The sequence below is a fragment of the Stylophora pistillata genome, chromosome 11 (assembly GCF_964205215.1).
Source record: "Stylophora pistillata chromosome 11, jaStyPist1.2, whole genome shotgun sequence".
NCBI lineage: Eukaryota > Metazoa > Cnidaria > Anthozoa > Scleractinia > Pocilloporidae > Stylophora > Stylophora pistillata.
This window is the reverse complement of record NC_142529.1, coordinates 21,307,229-21,326,040: the sequence shown is the minus strand read 5'-3', so window position 1 is coordinate 21,326,040 and position 18,812 is coordinate 21,307,229. Positions and strand designations below refer to the sequence as shown.

The 18,812-nt window shown below is 37.8% G+C and overlaps 1 protein-coding gene and 1 long non-coding RNA gene across 2 annotated transcripts in view; one reads left to right on the top strand and one right to left on the bottom strand.

Moving 5' to 3' along the window:
* LOC148720557 (uncharacterized) overlaps window positions 1-18,812 on the top strand; it is a 486,858-nt gene that overhangs the window by 330,050 nt on the left and 137,996 nt on the right. The gene's annotated exons all lie outside the window — the stretch shown is intronic.
* On the bottom strand, window positions 950-8,322 carry LOC111342782 (uncharacterized). Its single transcript, XM_088739791.1, has 4 exons — window positions 8,236-8,322; window positions 6,575-6,612; window positions 2,569-5,824; window positions 950-1,853 (listed from the first exon to the last, which is right to left on the bottom strand). The coding sequence occupies exons 3-4, from the start codon at window positions 5,787-5,789 to the stop codon at window positions 1,820-1,822; spliced, it is 3,255 nt and encodes a 1,084-aa protein (XP_088595917.1). The 5' UTR covers window positions 5,790-5,824; window positions 6,575-6,612; window positions 8,236-8,322; the 3' UTR covers window positions 950-1,819.

The window sequence follows — 18,812 nt, the reverse complement described above, 5'->3', positions numbered from 1 at the left end:
AACATCTTTTGAGCTCTTCAGAATTGTATTTTCTTCTATTGCGTTTATCCCTTCCTCAGTAACATTTACAAAACGCAAGGCTGCCATTTTGAAATTTAGCGCCCCTGCCATAATCACCCTGCGCGAGGTGATTATAGCGAGATATGACGAAATAATCGACCATCTCTTATCACCGAAGTAATATCATGCTAATTATTTAGGAGGCAGTGTGGGCGTGTGGTTAGAGTGTCGGACTTGTAATCCGCCGCTCCCGGGTTCGAGTCAAACCCTGACCACTGCATCTGTTTCACGGTAGCCCCGAGTTCAGATCCTTGGCCACGCTTGTAAATAGCCAACTGGTTTGCCTCCGACCGGTTGGGGTTCTTAATGATGTTATGTTCAATTTAGACCGTGTGTTTCATTTGTTTGCAAGGACCACTATGGAAACTACTGGTTCACCAGTAATTGTGTAATCCTCTAAAAAGACTTTTTTTTTTTTTCTTTTTTTATCCCTAATTTCACTCGGAGGACATCTTGCGTCAAGGGTAGGTTTGCAAACTAACTCCCGGGGGAACTGACGTCACAGAGCCTGAATGAGATCAGGATGGATGGAAAGAGGTGAAATACAGCGACAACAGTTACAATGAGTTTCGAGAAGAAGCTAAATGAAAGCGAACAAAAATCCGCAAGAAGCCAGAGACCATTTTCAACTGAAAGCCTCAATGCAAACAATATCATCCGTTTAAAATGGTTGAACGAAACAGGAAGTGAAAATATCGTTTATCCAGCTGAGGACTAGTCCTAATTAGCCCCGGGGACAGGGGATGGGGCGGAGAAATTTTGTGGGGTTCCGCATTGTTTTCAAGGTGAACGCAGGGGGACCATGCAGTCGTCGCCATCAGGTATAAAGGGGACTGGGGAATATAGAGTTAGTCGAATATATATGGGGTGAAGAGGAAAGAAAATTCAGTGTCTTTAAATTCTGCTTTAATTTAATTGAAGAACAAAATCGAATCAGTTTAAACATTTCATCCATGATACTTATGTACAATACAAGAATATTATCCAATGGAACAGTTTTCCTGAACATAACTCAAGATAAATATGAATCGTATCTGTTTCTTACTTTCGAGACCCTAGTTACACCTTAAATCAGTTCAATGAAAAAGAAAATCCAACTTTTCCGTCTTTTCTCGATCTGTACACGAGCCTGTATGAGGCTACTTAAAGTAAACTTTTATCCAGTTGACCAATAAAACCTTTTACTTTCAACAAAAGTATTTCAATCAGCAAGAGCCTTGCCAACTTGACTAAAAAATGTAATATTGACCCCAATTAAAACTTGAAGTGAAACGTCCAACTTCTCTGTCTTTCTCGATATGTGCATGAGCCTTTTAAAATTTAACAGGGGATCGACTTCTTTTCAGCTGACTTCTTTTTTTTTTTTTTCGACTTTTATCAAAAGATTTTCAAGCAGCAAAAAATTCTGATAAAAAAGAATTTGAGTTTCTATTACCTTAAAAAATACCAAGCACTTAAATTTCATAAGTTATACTATGCAACCACTTAAGGCTGAGTTGTTCAACTTCTGTTTGATTTTTTTAAGTGAGGACATTTCGTGGAATTAAACGTTCCAATTCCTCTCGTTTTTCCTTTTTAAAGACCATTTATACTTTGTACATATCTTGCGCCGAACATGATTTAAAAACCTCAGAAAAAAACTCTTCTTATCGATCATAAGCAAGGAAATGGTCTTATAGTACTTCATTAGACTCAGTACACACATTGATATCAAATTCCAAGAATAATAAAAGGCTTTTCTGACTGTTTTTTGTAAGCTTCATTCTTGTCCTTTACGATCAGATTCTTCTTTCCTAAACAAAAACAAAACATGCAAAAAATCATTAATAAAACAATCACGAATAAAGAGAATGTGAAGGTGTAGTGTGATCGTCCAGGTGAGTGTAGTCCTAGAAGGACTGTTGTCGGTGGTAGTGACTGACGTTTCGACAACCTGTGCGGAAGTCATCATCAGAGTCAAGTGAATGATTGTTGTCAGTAGAATGTTCTTATTCCAGTTCGTGGAATAAGAACTGAACTGGAATAAGAACACGAACTGGAATAAGAACATTCTACTGACAACAATCATTCACTTGACTGATGATGACTTCCGCACAGGTTGTCGAAACGTCAGTCACTACCACCGACAACAGTCCTTCTCAGGACTACACTCACCCGGACGATCACACTACACCTTCACATGTTACCCCCGGGTTCAAGCCATTTACTGCAATAAAGAAAATATTAAGCATATAACAAGCATGAATCAAAAAATTTCTAGGATCTTAACCATCATCATCGTTACCATAGCGACTGAACGACCCACATAAGATATAACTATCTTTCTTTCTGAAATTCTCAAAGCACTCTTTATCACTGCATCTGCAAAACGGCTGAAAGATTCTTTCAGCATTTCAAGGATAACAAAATACGCGTCTAGACACTAATTCTGGTCATTTAAAATGGAAACAGGTACGGTGAATAGTAAAGTGTTGGTTGTATCATTTTATCCTTGGTAACAGAACTCACCCTTGTTCCTTAAATTCAAATGTCACATTGTCTCCAATCAGCATGAACGGAGCCCACTGGGAAACTTTGGTATAGCCGATGTTCCTCAGCCACTTCATGGCCTGGTGAAGACATTCACTGGCACTAAATCCGTCAACGAGGTGTCTGTAGAAACGATTCATGAACTGCTCCGTTGCTTTGTCCTCTATGGCCCACAGTGTTACCAGCACTGAACGTGCACCAGATGCCAAGAACGCGCGAGCGATTCCAATGACTCCCTCGACTTTGATTTCTCCACGTCCACTGTGGCAACAGCTGAGTACCACCAGTTTAGCTCGCAGTTTAACTTGTGAGATATCAGCGATCCTCAAGAGGTAGTCTTCTTCATCTGGAATATTGCTCGAGAAAGGTCCAGGGGAAAGGACAATCTCTCCTCTGTCGGCATCACCATGTGCAGCAATGTGAATCAAACATACTGAGTTCATTTCTTGAAGTACCGCCTCTTTTGTCGAGCGCTCTCCTAGCAAAGGGTGAACATCCAAAAGTTGTCCGATCATTTCTGCTTCCTTTCTTGCACAGGCCAGTGATGAGAAGCTACGAGTTTTTCCCTTAAAACGAACCTCACCCACCTTAGGATCACCAACAACCAGTGCGCCAGTCTGACTGTGATAGTCCGCTGGGCAGTCCTGGATAAGCTTCAGAGTCGACAAAGAAGGGACGATGCGGAGCCTGAAGGTCTCTGATAAATACTTTCCGCCTGGTTGGTCGCGTAAGGCTGCAAATGGGACTCGGTACAAGCTACGTTCGGGAACAATGATGATTTCCGGCTGGGTGAGTAGTTCGGCCACTGGAGCGATGACCAGTTTGGAACATACAGAAAGCATCCTTTCAGTGTCTATAGCTTCATCGCCTCTAAAATCTGCTTCGCTTTCATCTTCAGGTAATATCGACATGGTTTCGTTTAAAGACCGATCCTCGCACTTCTGTTTGGGTAAAACGCCAAAGCCGCGGATACTTTTGTTGAAAAAAGTATTCAAATTAAAAGCATCCTCAGCCCTGAGAGTTTGGTCATCGACTTCTTCGGATTCTCGGAACAAAGTGTCACCGTTTGCTTTCAGAACCCAAAGAGAAACCTTTCGTTCATGATATGAAATGTACAAGAATGCAGAGTCACGTTCTTTTTTCACAATCTCTTCCATCCCATACCATGATTGTGGATCAGCTGAGATCTCATTTTCAACGGAAAAGTTTCGTGCCACCAAGTCTGCTAGGCATCTAGCCCGTCGAAGCTCCTCGACATAAAGTGCATAGTGAAGATTACCAGCAGCACATAGCAGTTTACTGAGCACCTGGTAGGGAATAATTCCGCGCTCTTCTAAAAGACCCAGTTGACATTGTTCGTTTCCATGCTGAAAATTTCGCAGTGTTTCAAATTTATCCATGTACTGATAAAGAAAAGAAGATGCTTCCTCGCGCTTTGATTGCAAGAGCCTCAATCGTGAAAAAAAGCGTAGGGTTTCTAACTCAACGTCTATGTTTCCAATATGACAGTTTATCACGCGGACTTTCTCAAGGTATTCGTCGGCTCTTTCATATTCGCCAATAATTAGAGACACTATTGCTAGGTTTAGGTAGCTATATGCAAATTGAGTTCTATGGCCAATTTCACCGTTGATAGCAAGTTGTTTCTTGTAACATTCCATGGCCTTCTGACGATCATTACGCCAAATGAACACATTCCCGAGGAGACCAAAAGCTTGTGCTTGACCTTCTCGGTCACCAATTTCTGTGGCAATAGAAAGTGCTTTCTCGCCATTCGTATATTTTTTTTGTCCGGAAGAAACCCCTCCTAGAGCCAAGTAACATTTTGCTTGTCCTTCCTTGTCACCAATTTGCATGTGGATGGAAAGTGCTTTCTCGTAATATTCTTTAGCCTTCTGATATTCACCGAGTGATCGTAACACACTTCCTAGGTTGACGTAGGTTCTTCCTTCTCCTCCCTTGTCACCAATTGGCATTTTGATGGCAAGTGCTTTCTCGTAATATTCTTTCGCCTTCTGATATTCACCGAGTGATCGTAACACATTTCCTAGGTTTCCGTAGGTTGCTGCTTCTCCTCCCTTGTCACCAATCTGCATTTGGATGGTAAGTGCTTTCTCGTAATATTCTTTAGCCTTCTGATATTCATCGAGTGATTGTAACACATTTCCTAGGTTTCCGTAGGCTGCTGCTTCTCCTCCCTTGTCACCAATTTGCATTTGGATGGCAAGTGCTTTCTCGTGATATTCTTTCGCCTTCTGATATTCACCGAGTGATCGTAACACATTTCCTAGGTTTCCGTAGGTTTTTGCTTCTCCTCCCTTGTCACCAATTTGCATTTGGATGGCAAGTGCTTTCTCGTCATATTCTTTCGCCTTCTGATATTCACTGAGTGATAGTAACACATTTCCTAGGTTTACGTAGGTTGTTGCTTCTCCTTCCTTGTCACCAATTTGCATTTGGATGGCAAGTGCTTTCTCGTAATATTCTTTCGCCTTCTGATATTCACCGAGTGATTTTAACACATTTCCTAGGCTTCCGTAGACTGCGGCTTCTCCTTCCTTGTCACCAATTTGCATTTGGATGGCAAATGCTTTCTCGTAATATTCTTTAGCCTTCTGATATTCACTGAGTGATAGTAACACATTTCCTAGGTTTACGTAGGTTTTTGCTTCTCCTCCCTTGTCACCAATTTGCATTTGGATGGCAAGTGCTTTCTCGTAATATTCTTTAGCCTTCTGATATTCACCGAGCGATTCTAACGTAATTCCCAGAGAACGGTAACCATTGGCTTCCTCTAACCTTTCTCCAATTGCCTTCATGTTTCCTATTGCGATTTCACACTGTTTTCTTGCGTCTTCAAACCTTCTCTGCTTGCGAAGTATTTTTGCCAGTTGTAACCTTACTTCCCCTTCTGATTTTGTGTCTCCAAAATCATGGTGTGCGAAAAGAAGTTCGCTGGCGCATCTTTCTGCGTTTGTGTAATCAGAGATGTTGATATATGCGGACATCATTATTGCATCGATCAAAATGATAGATTGTATAGTGAATTGATCTTCTTCACCCAATGCTATGCTGTTTAGCAAAACTAAACATTCCTTGCATAACTCGATTGCTTGTAGATCACGTTTGGTCTCCTGCATGAATATAGCAACAGAAGCACCTATAAGGATTGTTTGTTTGATCTTGGCCCCTTTGTTCATTATGGCTCCCTCGTGTAAGTTTTGGAGGATCCTCTCTAAAATAAGAGAATTTTGAAAAACTATTCAGTTGCAAATTTTTGAGAATTCAACATTCATGTCAATTTTGTACATATACAAAAACCTTACCGATTAAAGATTTAATATTCTTAAGCCATAAAAGATTTGACATACATTTTTCTGACTTAACAACAGAAATACCAGTAACAGTATCACGTTTTAAAGTTTTTCTGTACTCGTGCACTGGATGTGTAGTAGCACTACATTCTGTCCAATTTGGAAAAAATCGGACGAGGCCTTAAGCCGAGTCCAATTCGATTGTCAGAGGAATTTTTTTAATCCAATTATGTTCTCTGCAATCGTGTTGCAATGTGGCTGGCGAATCATCATCGAAAGTTTAGGGCTTTACAAATCAATGGATTCCCCTTCTATTGATTCCTTCTTCTTCTGAATCCAGGCAGTTCATGCAATTCCAAGCATTTTAGTTCACGTGTGATTGTTATCGACAACAGAAATCGAGCGCGAATTGTAAGCTTTTCAAAAATATCAAATGGAAGTATATGTCGTATAAGATGGCAACGCCATTTAAAAAGCTATTAACAGTTCTGTGGTATGTATTGCAATGCTGCTCCCAGGAGTTATTAGTTTCGGGTGTAACATCCATTGAAAACATACTAGCATTTCTTCAGTTCGTCACGCAGCACTGCCGCCTGGAGTTATTATTTTGGGGTGTAACGTCTATACTGGACAGAATTTGCAAAACATAACAAGTCCAAAAACTTTCTCACCATCAAAATTCTTTGCATCTTCCTTGTCACATCGCGTTCTGTGGAAATTGCAAACAAGTAAACGTTAGCTACACAGATTTATGAGTGTAAATTCGTAGTAAATGTTCTGATCGTGTGACTGAATGAAAACCGGATGGCGAGTAACTATAATTAAATTTTCTACGTGAGTCAAGATTAAACTACGCAATAGCGTCGTTGATAACTCAAGAAAGTCTAGATCAGGTAAAGATTCATATGGAGTTCATTAATGTTTTTCGCCAATAAACAGGGTACTAGGGTCTCAATGACGGTGGTCACGTAACTCACGTCGACGGTTTACGGTTAAGAATAAGCCCTTTTGACGATTCACAGTTAAATTTTAGATCATTTGACGGTTGACGGTTATTTCATTGGAATGTCGTTTCTAAAACAAACTAAACGCGCGAATTTGGCTGTAATTTCTTATAATGACGCAATTGTAAAGGACTGTTCGGTTGATTTATAACTCCTATCTTTAATAACTAACTAACGTTTTACCGCACCGGAAGTGTTGCACACCGGAGGTGTTTCCACACCGGACGTCAGTTGAACAGTTTTACTCGCGACTAGATGTTAATGAACCTACATGAATTTTTTTTTGTGATATATTAAAACACTAGCGAGAAAAACACACAACGTTTCGATGACTCCATGTCATCATTCTCAAGTGAGAAGAGAATAAAAATGAATAGTTAATTTATACCATACGAAGGTGGCAAACGTAAAAAGTTTAAAATATTTAAAATATTTAAATAAATAATTGCGCGTGTTGAGTTCATAAATGTAAACTATTAAATAAATAGTTTCGCGCGTATGGAATCCGATTGTTTGTTCAAAGAGGGCTTCATCTTCTTTATGAAAAGCATTTCATGAACTAAACAGTCCGGTTTCCCGGTGCACTTTTTAAGTACTTTGAAATGCTTGGTCAGGTCGCCTGTTGGTTTCGCTAGTGATTTTCCTTTTATACTTGTTTTTGCGAGCACGTGATAAACGCTGGTTAGAACAAACAGCTCGTGTTCATGTCACGTGCCATTTAGCAGACTGACAAGCTGTTGATTAATTTTCGAAAATCTTAAAATTATTCATATTGTGTAAGATCGAACCAAACGATTTTAATTCACCGGGCTTTCTAGATTTGATCTGTAATATTCCTTTACTACAGCCGATTTGAAGCTGGCTCGGAGACTGCGATGTAGCAATCAATAGATGTCTGGTTCTGTTCGACAAACATTTCTTAACGGAGAATTTGACTTAAGCCGTCAGCATCCAAGTGAAAGCCGAGTGTATTTGTTCATCCTTAACTTTCAACTTTTAAATTGTGATTCTCATTTTCAGTTGCTATACATTTCCATGTAAAATAGTAATGAGAATTTGGTAACGATCTCTGCACTCTACTCTCCTCGCCCCTTCGTCGGGTAATGTAACAATATGGTGAGAAAATAAATGTCAATCACGATTGTCAGTTTTGAGTTTCACTTGCAATCATGACACTTACGTGGAAGTGCCATAATAACTCTAAGTCCTGACAGAAGTCTACAAAGACCCCTAAAAAGATGGTTTAAGCGAATGAAAATAAATGTTGTTAAATGTAAATGGTTCTTAACAGAACATACAAGAAAACATGAATCAGAAATCGCACTTACCCTCAAACTCCTCCAAAATCCTTCAAACGCGAATGAATCAAATTACACCGCTGGAAAATAAATACAGGTGAACATTAGCTAGACAGAAACATAAGCTATGAAGTAGTTTATATTTTTGGAGACGTAAACATGCCATTTTTAGCGACCGATGACACCGAATGAAAAAGCTGAAATGATGTCTTCTTCAAAAGAACATCCGTAACATTTAGAGAACGGACAAAAATAAGCTTGACCCATTAAACAAATGATAGGGTTGGATAAAATTCGGAGACTCATAGCAGGGTTACATGAGGTTATTTTCATATCATTTCCAAAATGTAAAGTTTCAAGTACAAGGGAAACTTTTGCTTTCTAGCTCCCGCTATGACACATACAGCGAAGTTTGTGTTCATCACTCTCGCGTGTCAACAATCTTTTACGTTTTTTGGTTTCTACAATCGTTTATAAAATCCCTGCTTTATTTGTCACGTTGATGTTGTTTTGTCTGTAACACAGAACTATTACCACCTGGTAAGAAAATTCCAATTCAATTTCGGGAATCACTCCTCAAAAGAGTTTTTAACCGGCCAATAAGGATGAAAAAAGGTGGGAAAAAAGTCACGCCATCAAGCCAACAAGTTGATCTATTCTCCAAACATTTCTTTTAGATTTTATGTTTATTTTGCGCAGATAACATGTATTTTTAACACTTTAACTTTAACTCCCAGAAGTGATCATCATGTAACTTCTCCCTATAATATCCATACAGTATCCAGCAAAGAGGTAATGAGAATACTCAAACTAATCAGGTGGAAGTTGTTACTTTGATTAAACACCAAATTCTCATAAGTATTTTACAAGGAAAGATGTAGGAGCTAGAGGGGAGAATTAAAAATAAGATCTTGGGAGTTAAAGAGTTAAAGAGTTCATTTTTATCATCTGAAGCATTTTATCGTGGACGTAATTCCTTCTCAGTACCGTTGGTACATGATCACGCAAAGTTTATACTACAATAACAAAAATATCTTTATTTACATCAGGCTACGGGGATCTATAAATGAGCGGTTTTGAAAAAGAGATTGCAAAATTTCTTTTTCTCCTATCTTGACTTATCTTAAAAGCGCAAAGTTAGAAGGTTCTAGGGCACAAATTATTTTCATGATATCTGGATGAGAAATCGCACGTAACTTCAAACTCCTGTAGATTTTTTTTTTTTTTACCACCAAAACTATTTTTCTCGCAAACCGATCCAACCGTTACTACTGGAAAATGAAAACAAAGCTTGCATTGATTACGCAGAACCAAAAGTGAAGTAAGGTACATGTTACATTTTTGGAGACATGTGTGCGCTGCATTTAGTGTTTTGATGCTATGACTGGTGAAACCGAAGGAAAATAATTATATTGAAGCGATACTCTCCCTACAAAAAAAAAAACATATAATGCAGACATGAAGAGAACGGTAAAAAAATTAGTTTTTAATTCGGGTCTCATTGTAAAATAAACAGTTTTATGTTATATTTTTTTCCAAATTGTTTTTTTAGCGCAGAATGCGGACAACATTTCGCTTCCTACGTATGACACATGAGGCTAATTTAGCGTTCGTTACTTCAGATTTGTAACTTGTTAGATTGATAGCTCATGTCACCTTCCCATTTTTACGCTCAATAAAAAAGCTAAACAATTAATCACTAACTGTTCCGCAGTAGCACAGAAATTTTTTTCAGAGGTTTGAAGCTTATACATGATGTCAAATCTAATAGAGTTGGCGTGATGTCCTAAACGATTTTGCCGACAGAACGATATTTAGATTTAGATTCCAACATTCGTTTCTCAAGGGCGAAAATAGAATGATAAAAAAACCTCGCCAAACCCCTCCTTTATTACTTGTTTTTGCGAGCACGTGATAAACGCGGATTGGAATAAACATCTCGTGTTTATGTCACGTGCCACTCATTAGCCTGTAACAAGCTGTTGACGAATTTTTGAAAATCTTGAAATTATTCATGATATTGTGTAAGATCGGACCAAACTGTTTTAATTCACCGAGCTTCCTAGATTTGATTTGTAACATTGTTTTACTACATGCAGCCGCGATGAAGCTGGCTCGGAGAAATAATAACATGGTCTGTTTATAGATGCCCGGTTCCGTTAGACAAACACAGTTCCTGACGGAGAACTTGACCTAAGTTGTCAGTATCCGGGTTGATGCCGAGTATATTTGTTCATCCTTAACTTTCAAGTCCTAATTCTCCTTTTCAGCTGCTATATATATCCAAGTAAAGTAGTAATGAGAATTTGGTAACAATCTCTGCGCTCTACTCTCCTCGCCCCTTGACCGAATAATGTTTAATATGCTAAAGAAAAAGTAATTGTCAGTCACGATTATCAGTTTTAAATTTAATTCGCAATCATTACATTTCGTGGAAGTATCATAATAACTCTAAGTCCTTACAGAAGTCTACAAAGATCCCTAAAAACTTAACAGAATGCGGAATGAAAATACAAGAAAGCATAAATCGGAAATCGGATGTATTCTAAGACTCCTCCAAAACCCCTCAAACTAGAATTTAGCAAAATACACCACTGGAAAATGACAACAGATGACCAATAGCTACACAAGAACATCAGGTACAGAGTACTTCATATCTTTGGAGAGATAAACATGCCGTTCTTAGCGACCGACGAAACTGCATGAAAAAACTGAAATTATAACTTCTCTCTGAAAAGAACATCACGAACATTTAGAGATCGGAAAAAATAGGCTTAACCGATCCAATGAATGACAAAGTTAAGTTGGATCTCTTTGGGTTTTAAACAGTTATGTTTAATACTTTGAAGCATTTTATCGCCGACGCAATTCCTTCTTAGTACCATTAGTACATGGTCACATAATGTTTATCCTACACTGAATTACGCAATTATCTCTATTGGGATGAGGCTACATGTAGCTATAAATGAGCAGTTTTAAAAAAGAGATTGCCAAATTTTGGTTGTCTTTTATCTTTACTTTTCTTGAAATCGCAAAGCTGGAAGGCTTTATTGGACAAAATATTTGCATGATTTATGTTTGAGAAATCGTACGTACCCTCAAACTCCTGTAGATGTCTCTTCTCGCCACCAAAACTATTTTTTTCTCGCAAACCAATCAAATCGTTACCACTGGGAAATAAAAACAAAGCTTGCATTAATTATGCAGAGCCAACTTGCAGTAAGGTACATGTTACATTTTTGGAGACATGTGTGCGCCGCATTTAGTATTTTGATGCTATGACTGGTGAAACCGAAGGAGAATCATTAAAGTTAAAGCGCTAGTTTCCCTATAAAGAAAATATAATGCAGACATGTAGAGAACGGTAAAAAATATTAAAGCCGAATACGGGTCTCATTGTAAAATAAGGGGTGTATGTTACATTTCTTTTCCAAAAGTACTGTTGTGGGGCGGAAAATGGAAAAAATTTTGCTTTCCACGCATGACACATGAGGCTAATTTAGCGTTCGTTACTCTTCAGATTTGCACCAGTCCTTATCAAATTGACAATTCATGTAACCGTTCCATTTTTACGCTGAATAAAAAACTAAACAATTAATCACTGACTGTTCCGCAGTAGCACAGACATTTTCTTACAAAGTTTTGAAGTTTATGAAAGATGTCAAATCTAATTCCAACATTAGTTTCTCAAGGGCGCGAATACAGTGACAGAAAACCCTCGTGATACCCCTTCAAATCGTATTTCCCTTCTTTTCTTTTTTTTTTTTTTCATTCTTGAAGATTGCGACCGATGAAAGAGCTGAAATGATATCTTTTCCTTCGAAAGAACTTCACAGGCATTTAAAGAACGGACAAAAAATAAGCTTGACAGATCAAATAAATGACAAAGTCGCATAAAATTTGGAGACTCATTGCAGGTTTAGAAAAGTTTGTTTTTTTTTTTTATGTCATTTCCAATTTAAAAGTTTTAAAGCAAAAGGAAAAATTTTGCTTTCCAGCTCCCAGTATGACACATACAGCTAAGTTTGTGTTCATCACTCTTCATGTTTCAGAAATCTTTTATTTTTCAGGTTTCTACAATCGCTGATAAAATCCCTGCTTCATTTGTCAAGTTAATGTTGTTTTTGCTGTAGCACAGAGCTATTACCACATGTTAAGAAATTTCCAATTCAATTTCGGCTATCATTCCTCAAAAGAGTTTTCAACCGGCCAACGAAGATGTAAAAAGGCGGAAAAAAAGTCACGCCATCAAGCCGACAGGTTCATCTATTCTCAAGACCCTTACGTTGGATTTTCTGTCGATTTTGTGCAAACAATATACATTTTTAACACTTTGGGTTTTAAACAGTTATTTTTGATACTTTAATGCATTTTATCGTTGACGCAATTCCTTCGCAGAGCCATTACTACGTGATCACAGAAAGTTTATCCTATACAATTACGAATAATCTATATTTGCATCAGGCTACGTGCACCCATAAATGAGCAGTTTAAAAAAAGATATTGCAAAATTTCGTTTTCTCTCATCTTGATTTATCTTGAAATCGCACAGTTAGAAGGTTCTAGGTAACAAAATATTTGCCAGATATCTGACTGAGAAATCTTACGCATCCTTAAACTGCTGTAGATGATTTTCTCACCACCAAAACTATTTTTTCTCGCAAGCCAATCCAATCGTCACCACCGGTAAATGAAAACAAAGTTAGTATTAATTGGGCAGAATCAACTTGAATTAAAGAAAATGTTACATTTTTGGAGACGTCCGCACTGCGTTTAGTGTTTTGATGCTATGACTGGTAAAACCGAAGGAAAATCATTAGATTAAAGCGATTCTTTCCCTTCAAAGAAAATATAATGCAGACAAGTAGAGAACGGTCAAAAACTTAGGGCTGAATTCGGGTCTCATTGTAAAATAAAGGGGTTCATGTTATATTTCTCCTCCAAAAGTATTTTTTGGGGTGGAAAAGGAGAACATTTCGCTCTCCACGTAATGACACATGAGGCTAATTTAGTGTTCGTTACTCTTCAGATTTGCACCTTATTAAATAGATAGCTCATGTCACCGTCCCATTTTTACGCTTAATAAAAAACTAAACAGTTAATCACTGGCTTTTCCGCAGTAGCGCAGAAATGTTTTTTACAACGTTTTGTTGGTTATAAAAGATGTCAAATCTAATTCCAACATTCGTTTTCGCCAAGGGTGCGAATAAAATGATAAAAACCCTCGCCATACCCCTCCAACTCGTATTTCCCTTTTTTTTATTTTTTATTCTTGAAGACTGCGACCGATGAAACCGAATGAAAAAGCTAAATATTTTACCTTCAAAAGAACATCATAAACATCAAGAGATCGGGAAAAAGAGAAACTTGTGAGTTGTTCTGTCTGTAGTGCAGAGCCATTACGACTCGTTAAGAAATTTCCAATTCAACTTTGGGAATCCATTTCTCAAAAGCTAGAGTTTTCAACCGGCTAACGAGGATGTAAAAAGGCGGGAAAAAAAGTGACGCCATCAAGCAGACAGGTTGATCTTTTCACAAAACCTTAACGTCAAATTTTTCTGATAATTTTGTACAGATAAGATAAATTTTCATCACTTTGAGGAATAAAGAATTATTTTGGATTCTTTGAAGCATTTTATTGTCGACATAGTTCCTTCGCACTGCCATTAATACATACTCACACAACGTTCATCCTCCAATTACGAAATTATCTATATTTGCATCAGACTACGCCAACCTATAAGTGAGCAGTTTTAAAAAAGAGATTGCAAAATTTGTTTTTTTTCCTAACTTGACTTATCCAAAAATCGCAAAATTCGAAGGAATGTGTGCGCCGCATTTAGTGGTTTGATGCTGTGAATGATGAAACCGAATGAAAATCATTGACGCGATACTTGCCCTACAAAGAAAATATAACGCAGACACGAAGAGAAACGTAAAAAAAAAAGTAGGGGCTGAATTAGGGTTCTCATTGTAAAATAAAGGGGTTTATGTTATATTTTTTATCATTTTTTTAGCGCAGAAAATGGAAAAAATTCCGCTTTCGCCGTATGACACATGACGCAAATTTTGTGTTCGTTACTTTCAGATTTGCACCCCATTGAATAGATTAACCATGTCACTGTACCATTTTTACGCTGACTAAAAACAAAACACGTAAGGAAGCAAAATATTTTTCACTGACTATTCCGCAGTAGTACACAATTTTTTATTGAAAGTTTTTGAAGCTTTCAAAACCTTATAAAAGATGTCAAATCTAATTCCAACATTCGTTTCTCAAGAGCGCGAATAGAATGATAAAACCCTCGTCAGACCCCTCCAACTCCTATTTCCCCTTTTTTTCTCATTTTTGAAGATTTCATTGGCACCTGTTGGTTTTGCTAGATTTTCCTTTATTTCGTAAAATGCTCATTATGCTTGGTATATTAAACTTTGGAAATATTTTTCTAACCACGAATATTTTGATCATTTCTGGATTCAAGTTGTACTTGCGTTTCGACTCTCTCTTTCTCTTGCGCCGTACGCTGTTTTGGCCAGTATGATGTTAATAGTGAGCAATACTATACTGAAATTAAATTATCACAGGGGTTTTAAAAATGTTTAGTTTAGTTCGACCAGTGTCACTTGACAATTAATCAGATTCAAACTTTATAAAATTTATCGCTCGAGTTAGATTCAGAATCTGAGAGTGTAGTCGTTTTAAGCCTGCAGTGCTCCTAAGATCTAGTGCTTAATTCTCACTTTCAGCTGCTTTACAATTTCTTGTAAACTATTCAGAAGAATTCGGTGTGATCTCATCGTTACACCATAAAGCTGATAGGTTAAGGTTTTCTCATTAGTGTTTGCTGGAGATTGTACCGAAATCGTAAAGAGATTGTAATTGTTAATCACATCAGTGACTTTAAGGATCGCCGCATCTGTCATGCTTTGTGGCATTTGATCAAGAATGTTTTGCAATTCTTGCGAAATGTCATTAGTATATGTTCACATAGTTATACTTTTGATAACATCGTCCATGACTAGAATAATCCATATTTGCACAAATCGACGAGGGCCTTTATATAGGCAGCTCAAGAGAATGACACTGTATATATTCCTATCTTGACATCATACAGCTGGAATAACCAACAGCGTAATATGCCAGACCTCATTATAAAAAAAAAAAACCTTCCTGCCCTCAGACTCCTCTAAAAACTTTCTCCCGCGAAATAAATCAAATCAAAACCTCTGGAAAATGGAAACGAAATAGCATTAGTTATGCAGAGCCATCGATCAACTTTCAAGGATGTCTGATAAACACAAATCAAAATGAACATTTCGTGTTGGATGCAATGTCGCGTGACACTTTACAGCTTTTTGACATCTCGCAGTCAAAAGAGTGAAAAAAACAAAATTCCTTCAAGAATCATGCACGAGATTTATCGAAATAATTCTACTCGGCTGAGCTTCTTAGATTTAATCTGTTCTTCATCCGCAACTACAGTCGCCTCGGCGTTGACTTGAAATTTAGGAAATGGAATTACAGTAAGTTGTGCATATATTGCGTTCACAATTATATATTGCAATGCTGGAATGGCACTAAACAGAATGTGAACTGTATCATGAATCATAAATCGTACTTACCCTTAAAATCCCTTGAAACTTTTTCTTGTTTTCTTTTTAAAGAAATCAAACGACAACCGTTAGTAGATGAAACCAAGCTTGAAAATGGCAATGTGGTACGGATACTTGATAATTTTGGAGATGAAAATATTTTGTTTTTTATTCTTTTATGATATGACTAATGAAACTGCAAGCTTGAAACTGAAATGTTATTTCTGTATAACACTAGCAGTGCCAATAGCAACAGTATGGAGAAAAGTTCACTTGATCTAGATCAGTTACTCAGGAGAAAAAAAAACACACACACAAAGCGGTCATCTCAGACTAAGGTCATTGTATTAACTCATTTACTGCAAACTTTTATTTCATACCAAGGGATGAGGTGTAATTTTAAATCATTTGCAATGTAATTTCGTAAAACAGACAACCAGATTCTGAAGATTAGACAATTATGTCGTGATGATTTTATTTATAAATAAAACGAGTTATTTCACTTTCTAGCTTACTCATATGACTCATTAAACAAGGGCTAAGGCGTACTTTTATATCATTTGCAGTGTAATTTTATAAAGTATTCAACCAGATTCTGAAGATATAAGACAATTATGTCGAGATGGTTTTGTTTATATAAGAAGAGTCATTTCGCTTTCCGGCCTACTCATATGACTCATTGAACCAATTTCTCGCACGATATTTTACAGCGGTTTGCTTACTTCATTTGGATCGGTTGTGTAACGATATTTTTAACACTTGATCACGCGTATTATATGAATTTTAAGCCATTATGAATCTGACAGTTTTTATTTTACAGTACAAATTTCACTTTGATCATGAATCTCCATCATTTTTTTCGAGTTCTCTGAGGTTTGATCTGCGAAAAAAATTTGACGAAAGCTTTAAAAGACACATTTCCCGTATAAAGTTTAGAATTTGAGTATGCGACATGTTTGTGAAGCTTCTCGTTCAAAGGAGTGATCATTTGATAAATTCTCCCTAAAACTTTTAATACAGCCGGTTCAAAGACAGGTGTTGAGAATTAGCATAACGTTCAGGTGAACTATGTCTCGATAGAACATTAGACCGTCATGAAAAAGCCTTTAATAAAGAAATCAATAATGTGGGATCATTTCCATCTCATGAGTGTGGATTTCCTATCGTTATATTTCGATAATGCTCATAACCACAGCTGACTATTACTAATCTCTTCACATACTGTTATCTAAAGGCGCAGGAAGGGGGGGGGGGGGGGTGGAAGAATTCGAGAACTTTAGAAGCGAAAATCTCCTTGGAAAATGTAAAAAATGCTCAAGGTTTTTCGACAAGATCATCTAGCTCACGATTATTAACGCATGCGATACACTGAAGTTCCTTTTTTTCCTTTTTCTTTTGTCTTTGGGCTCAGGGAGGAAGCTAAACCCAAATCAAAATGTGACAAATCTTTCTCCGTTTTTAATTTTTGTTATTTTTACTTGAAGGTACTTTACAAATACTTCAAAAGCTTTGAGTATGAGATGTTTTTAAATTGTGCCGGCAAACATAAAAAGGGTGACGTCACAACTTTATCTAAACAGACCAGTTACCTAATAAGAGGGGCCGTAAGGGGGTTTCACGTGAAACGTGATCGGATTAATTTATTTTCTGTGATCCGTAATCTAAAAGTTTTAAAACTCTTGAACCGTGAATGATATGATCGTCGTGATACGTGAAACAGAGAAATAATTTTCCGATACCCGTGATAACAAACTCGAAAACGACCTTTTTCCGTGAACGGCTACGAAGACCCCACAAAGGAACTCTCCAGGTGATCGCCGTGTCTGTTTTATTCAGCTTTCGTGACCAAACAATAGGGTTTCGCATGACCCGTTGATCCAAAAATAAAGCTGATGCGACCTTTGACACCAACGATCAGGTCTTCAGATCATTCATTGTCTGACGTCTTGTCTTCATTTCTCACGACCCACAATGTCGAAGAGCGAAGTCAGCGAAGAGCCGTTTCGTGTTTTAGAAGGGGTTGTCTACTTCGTTGATCCCAAATCTCCTGGATCTTTCAGTTTTCTTGGGGGAAAGGAAAGGATCAGAATTCCCCTGAAAAGAGAACATAATTCCCTTGATGCCCTGAAAAGGCAGATGGTTGAACACGCGGGCCTCAAGGCCGAAGCTGAGAAGCGGGGAATAGGGTCATCTATTGATCTTAAGCTGTGCAGACTAGCCAAAGGCGCAGAAGGCAGTAAAGCTTTCTCAATCAATACACAAGCGCAGTGGAACATAAAAAGGCCGCTTTTTTTCGAGTCTGCAGTTTTACATGGTTAGTATTTTCATTATGAAAATTTGATGAGAGATCATAATTTATGACACGTGTTACTTGAAAGTCACGTGTGTAAGGTATCTGATATCCATACTTTCGTGTTAATTGTTTTAATTCGCGTTAATTTCTTACATCTCTTAGGGTCTGTTTACATGGAGATATACATGGTGATAGGGTGACCCCCTTAGGAGGGTCACCCTTCTAGAAGGGGCAAAAGATAGCCCCCGTTTACATGCAAAGTCTTGTCCCCAGGGCTATCGCGATTATTGAATTTGGCACCGAGGGAGATAACTGCGCGGTCGCTAAGTACAAAGCAACTAAAATGGCGGACATCGAAGTATTTTGGCGGTAAATTCAATTTTCCTTGCGCTTGCGGTTTTTCAGTGCTGTGGGTTCTTGCTGTCGTATCCCCTAATAGAAAAACGCCGACAAGAGCGAATGGCGCTACAGGTAGCCGCCCAGTACAATGATGCAATGCGATGAATGAGGTATGTACGAAGGAGAGCCATTTTATCGCCGAGGGAGAATTTGGCGGAATCATGGTCGCACAGAGCAGTGGCGAAGGACGCTTTTCGTTTTCCCTGTGAATTCTTTGATTTTTCACGTAACAAGCCTTCTTCCATATCTTTCCGAGTCGAGCGGCTTTCTATGGTACTTTCGTCGACCACTAATTCATGATCATCTATGTCTTTTTCCGAAA

Coding starts and splice junctions, on each gene's coding strand:
- LOC111342782 (XM_088739791.1), bottom strand. CDS start 5,789: ATGAACAAAGGGGCCAAGATCAAACAAACAATCCTTATAGGTGCTTCT. Junction 1,854..2,568: donor TTTGAATTTAAGGAACAAGG/GTGAGTTCTGTT, acceptor GTTTTTGTTTAG/GAAAGAAGAATCTGATCGTA.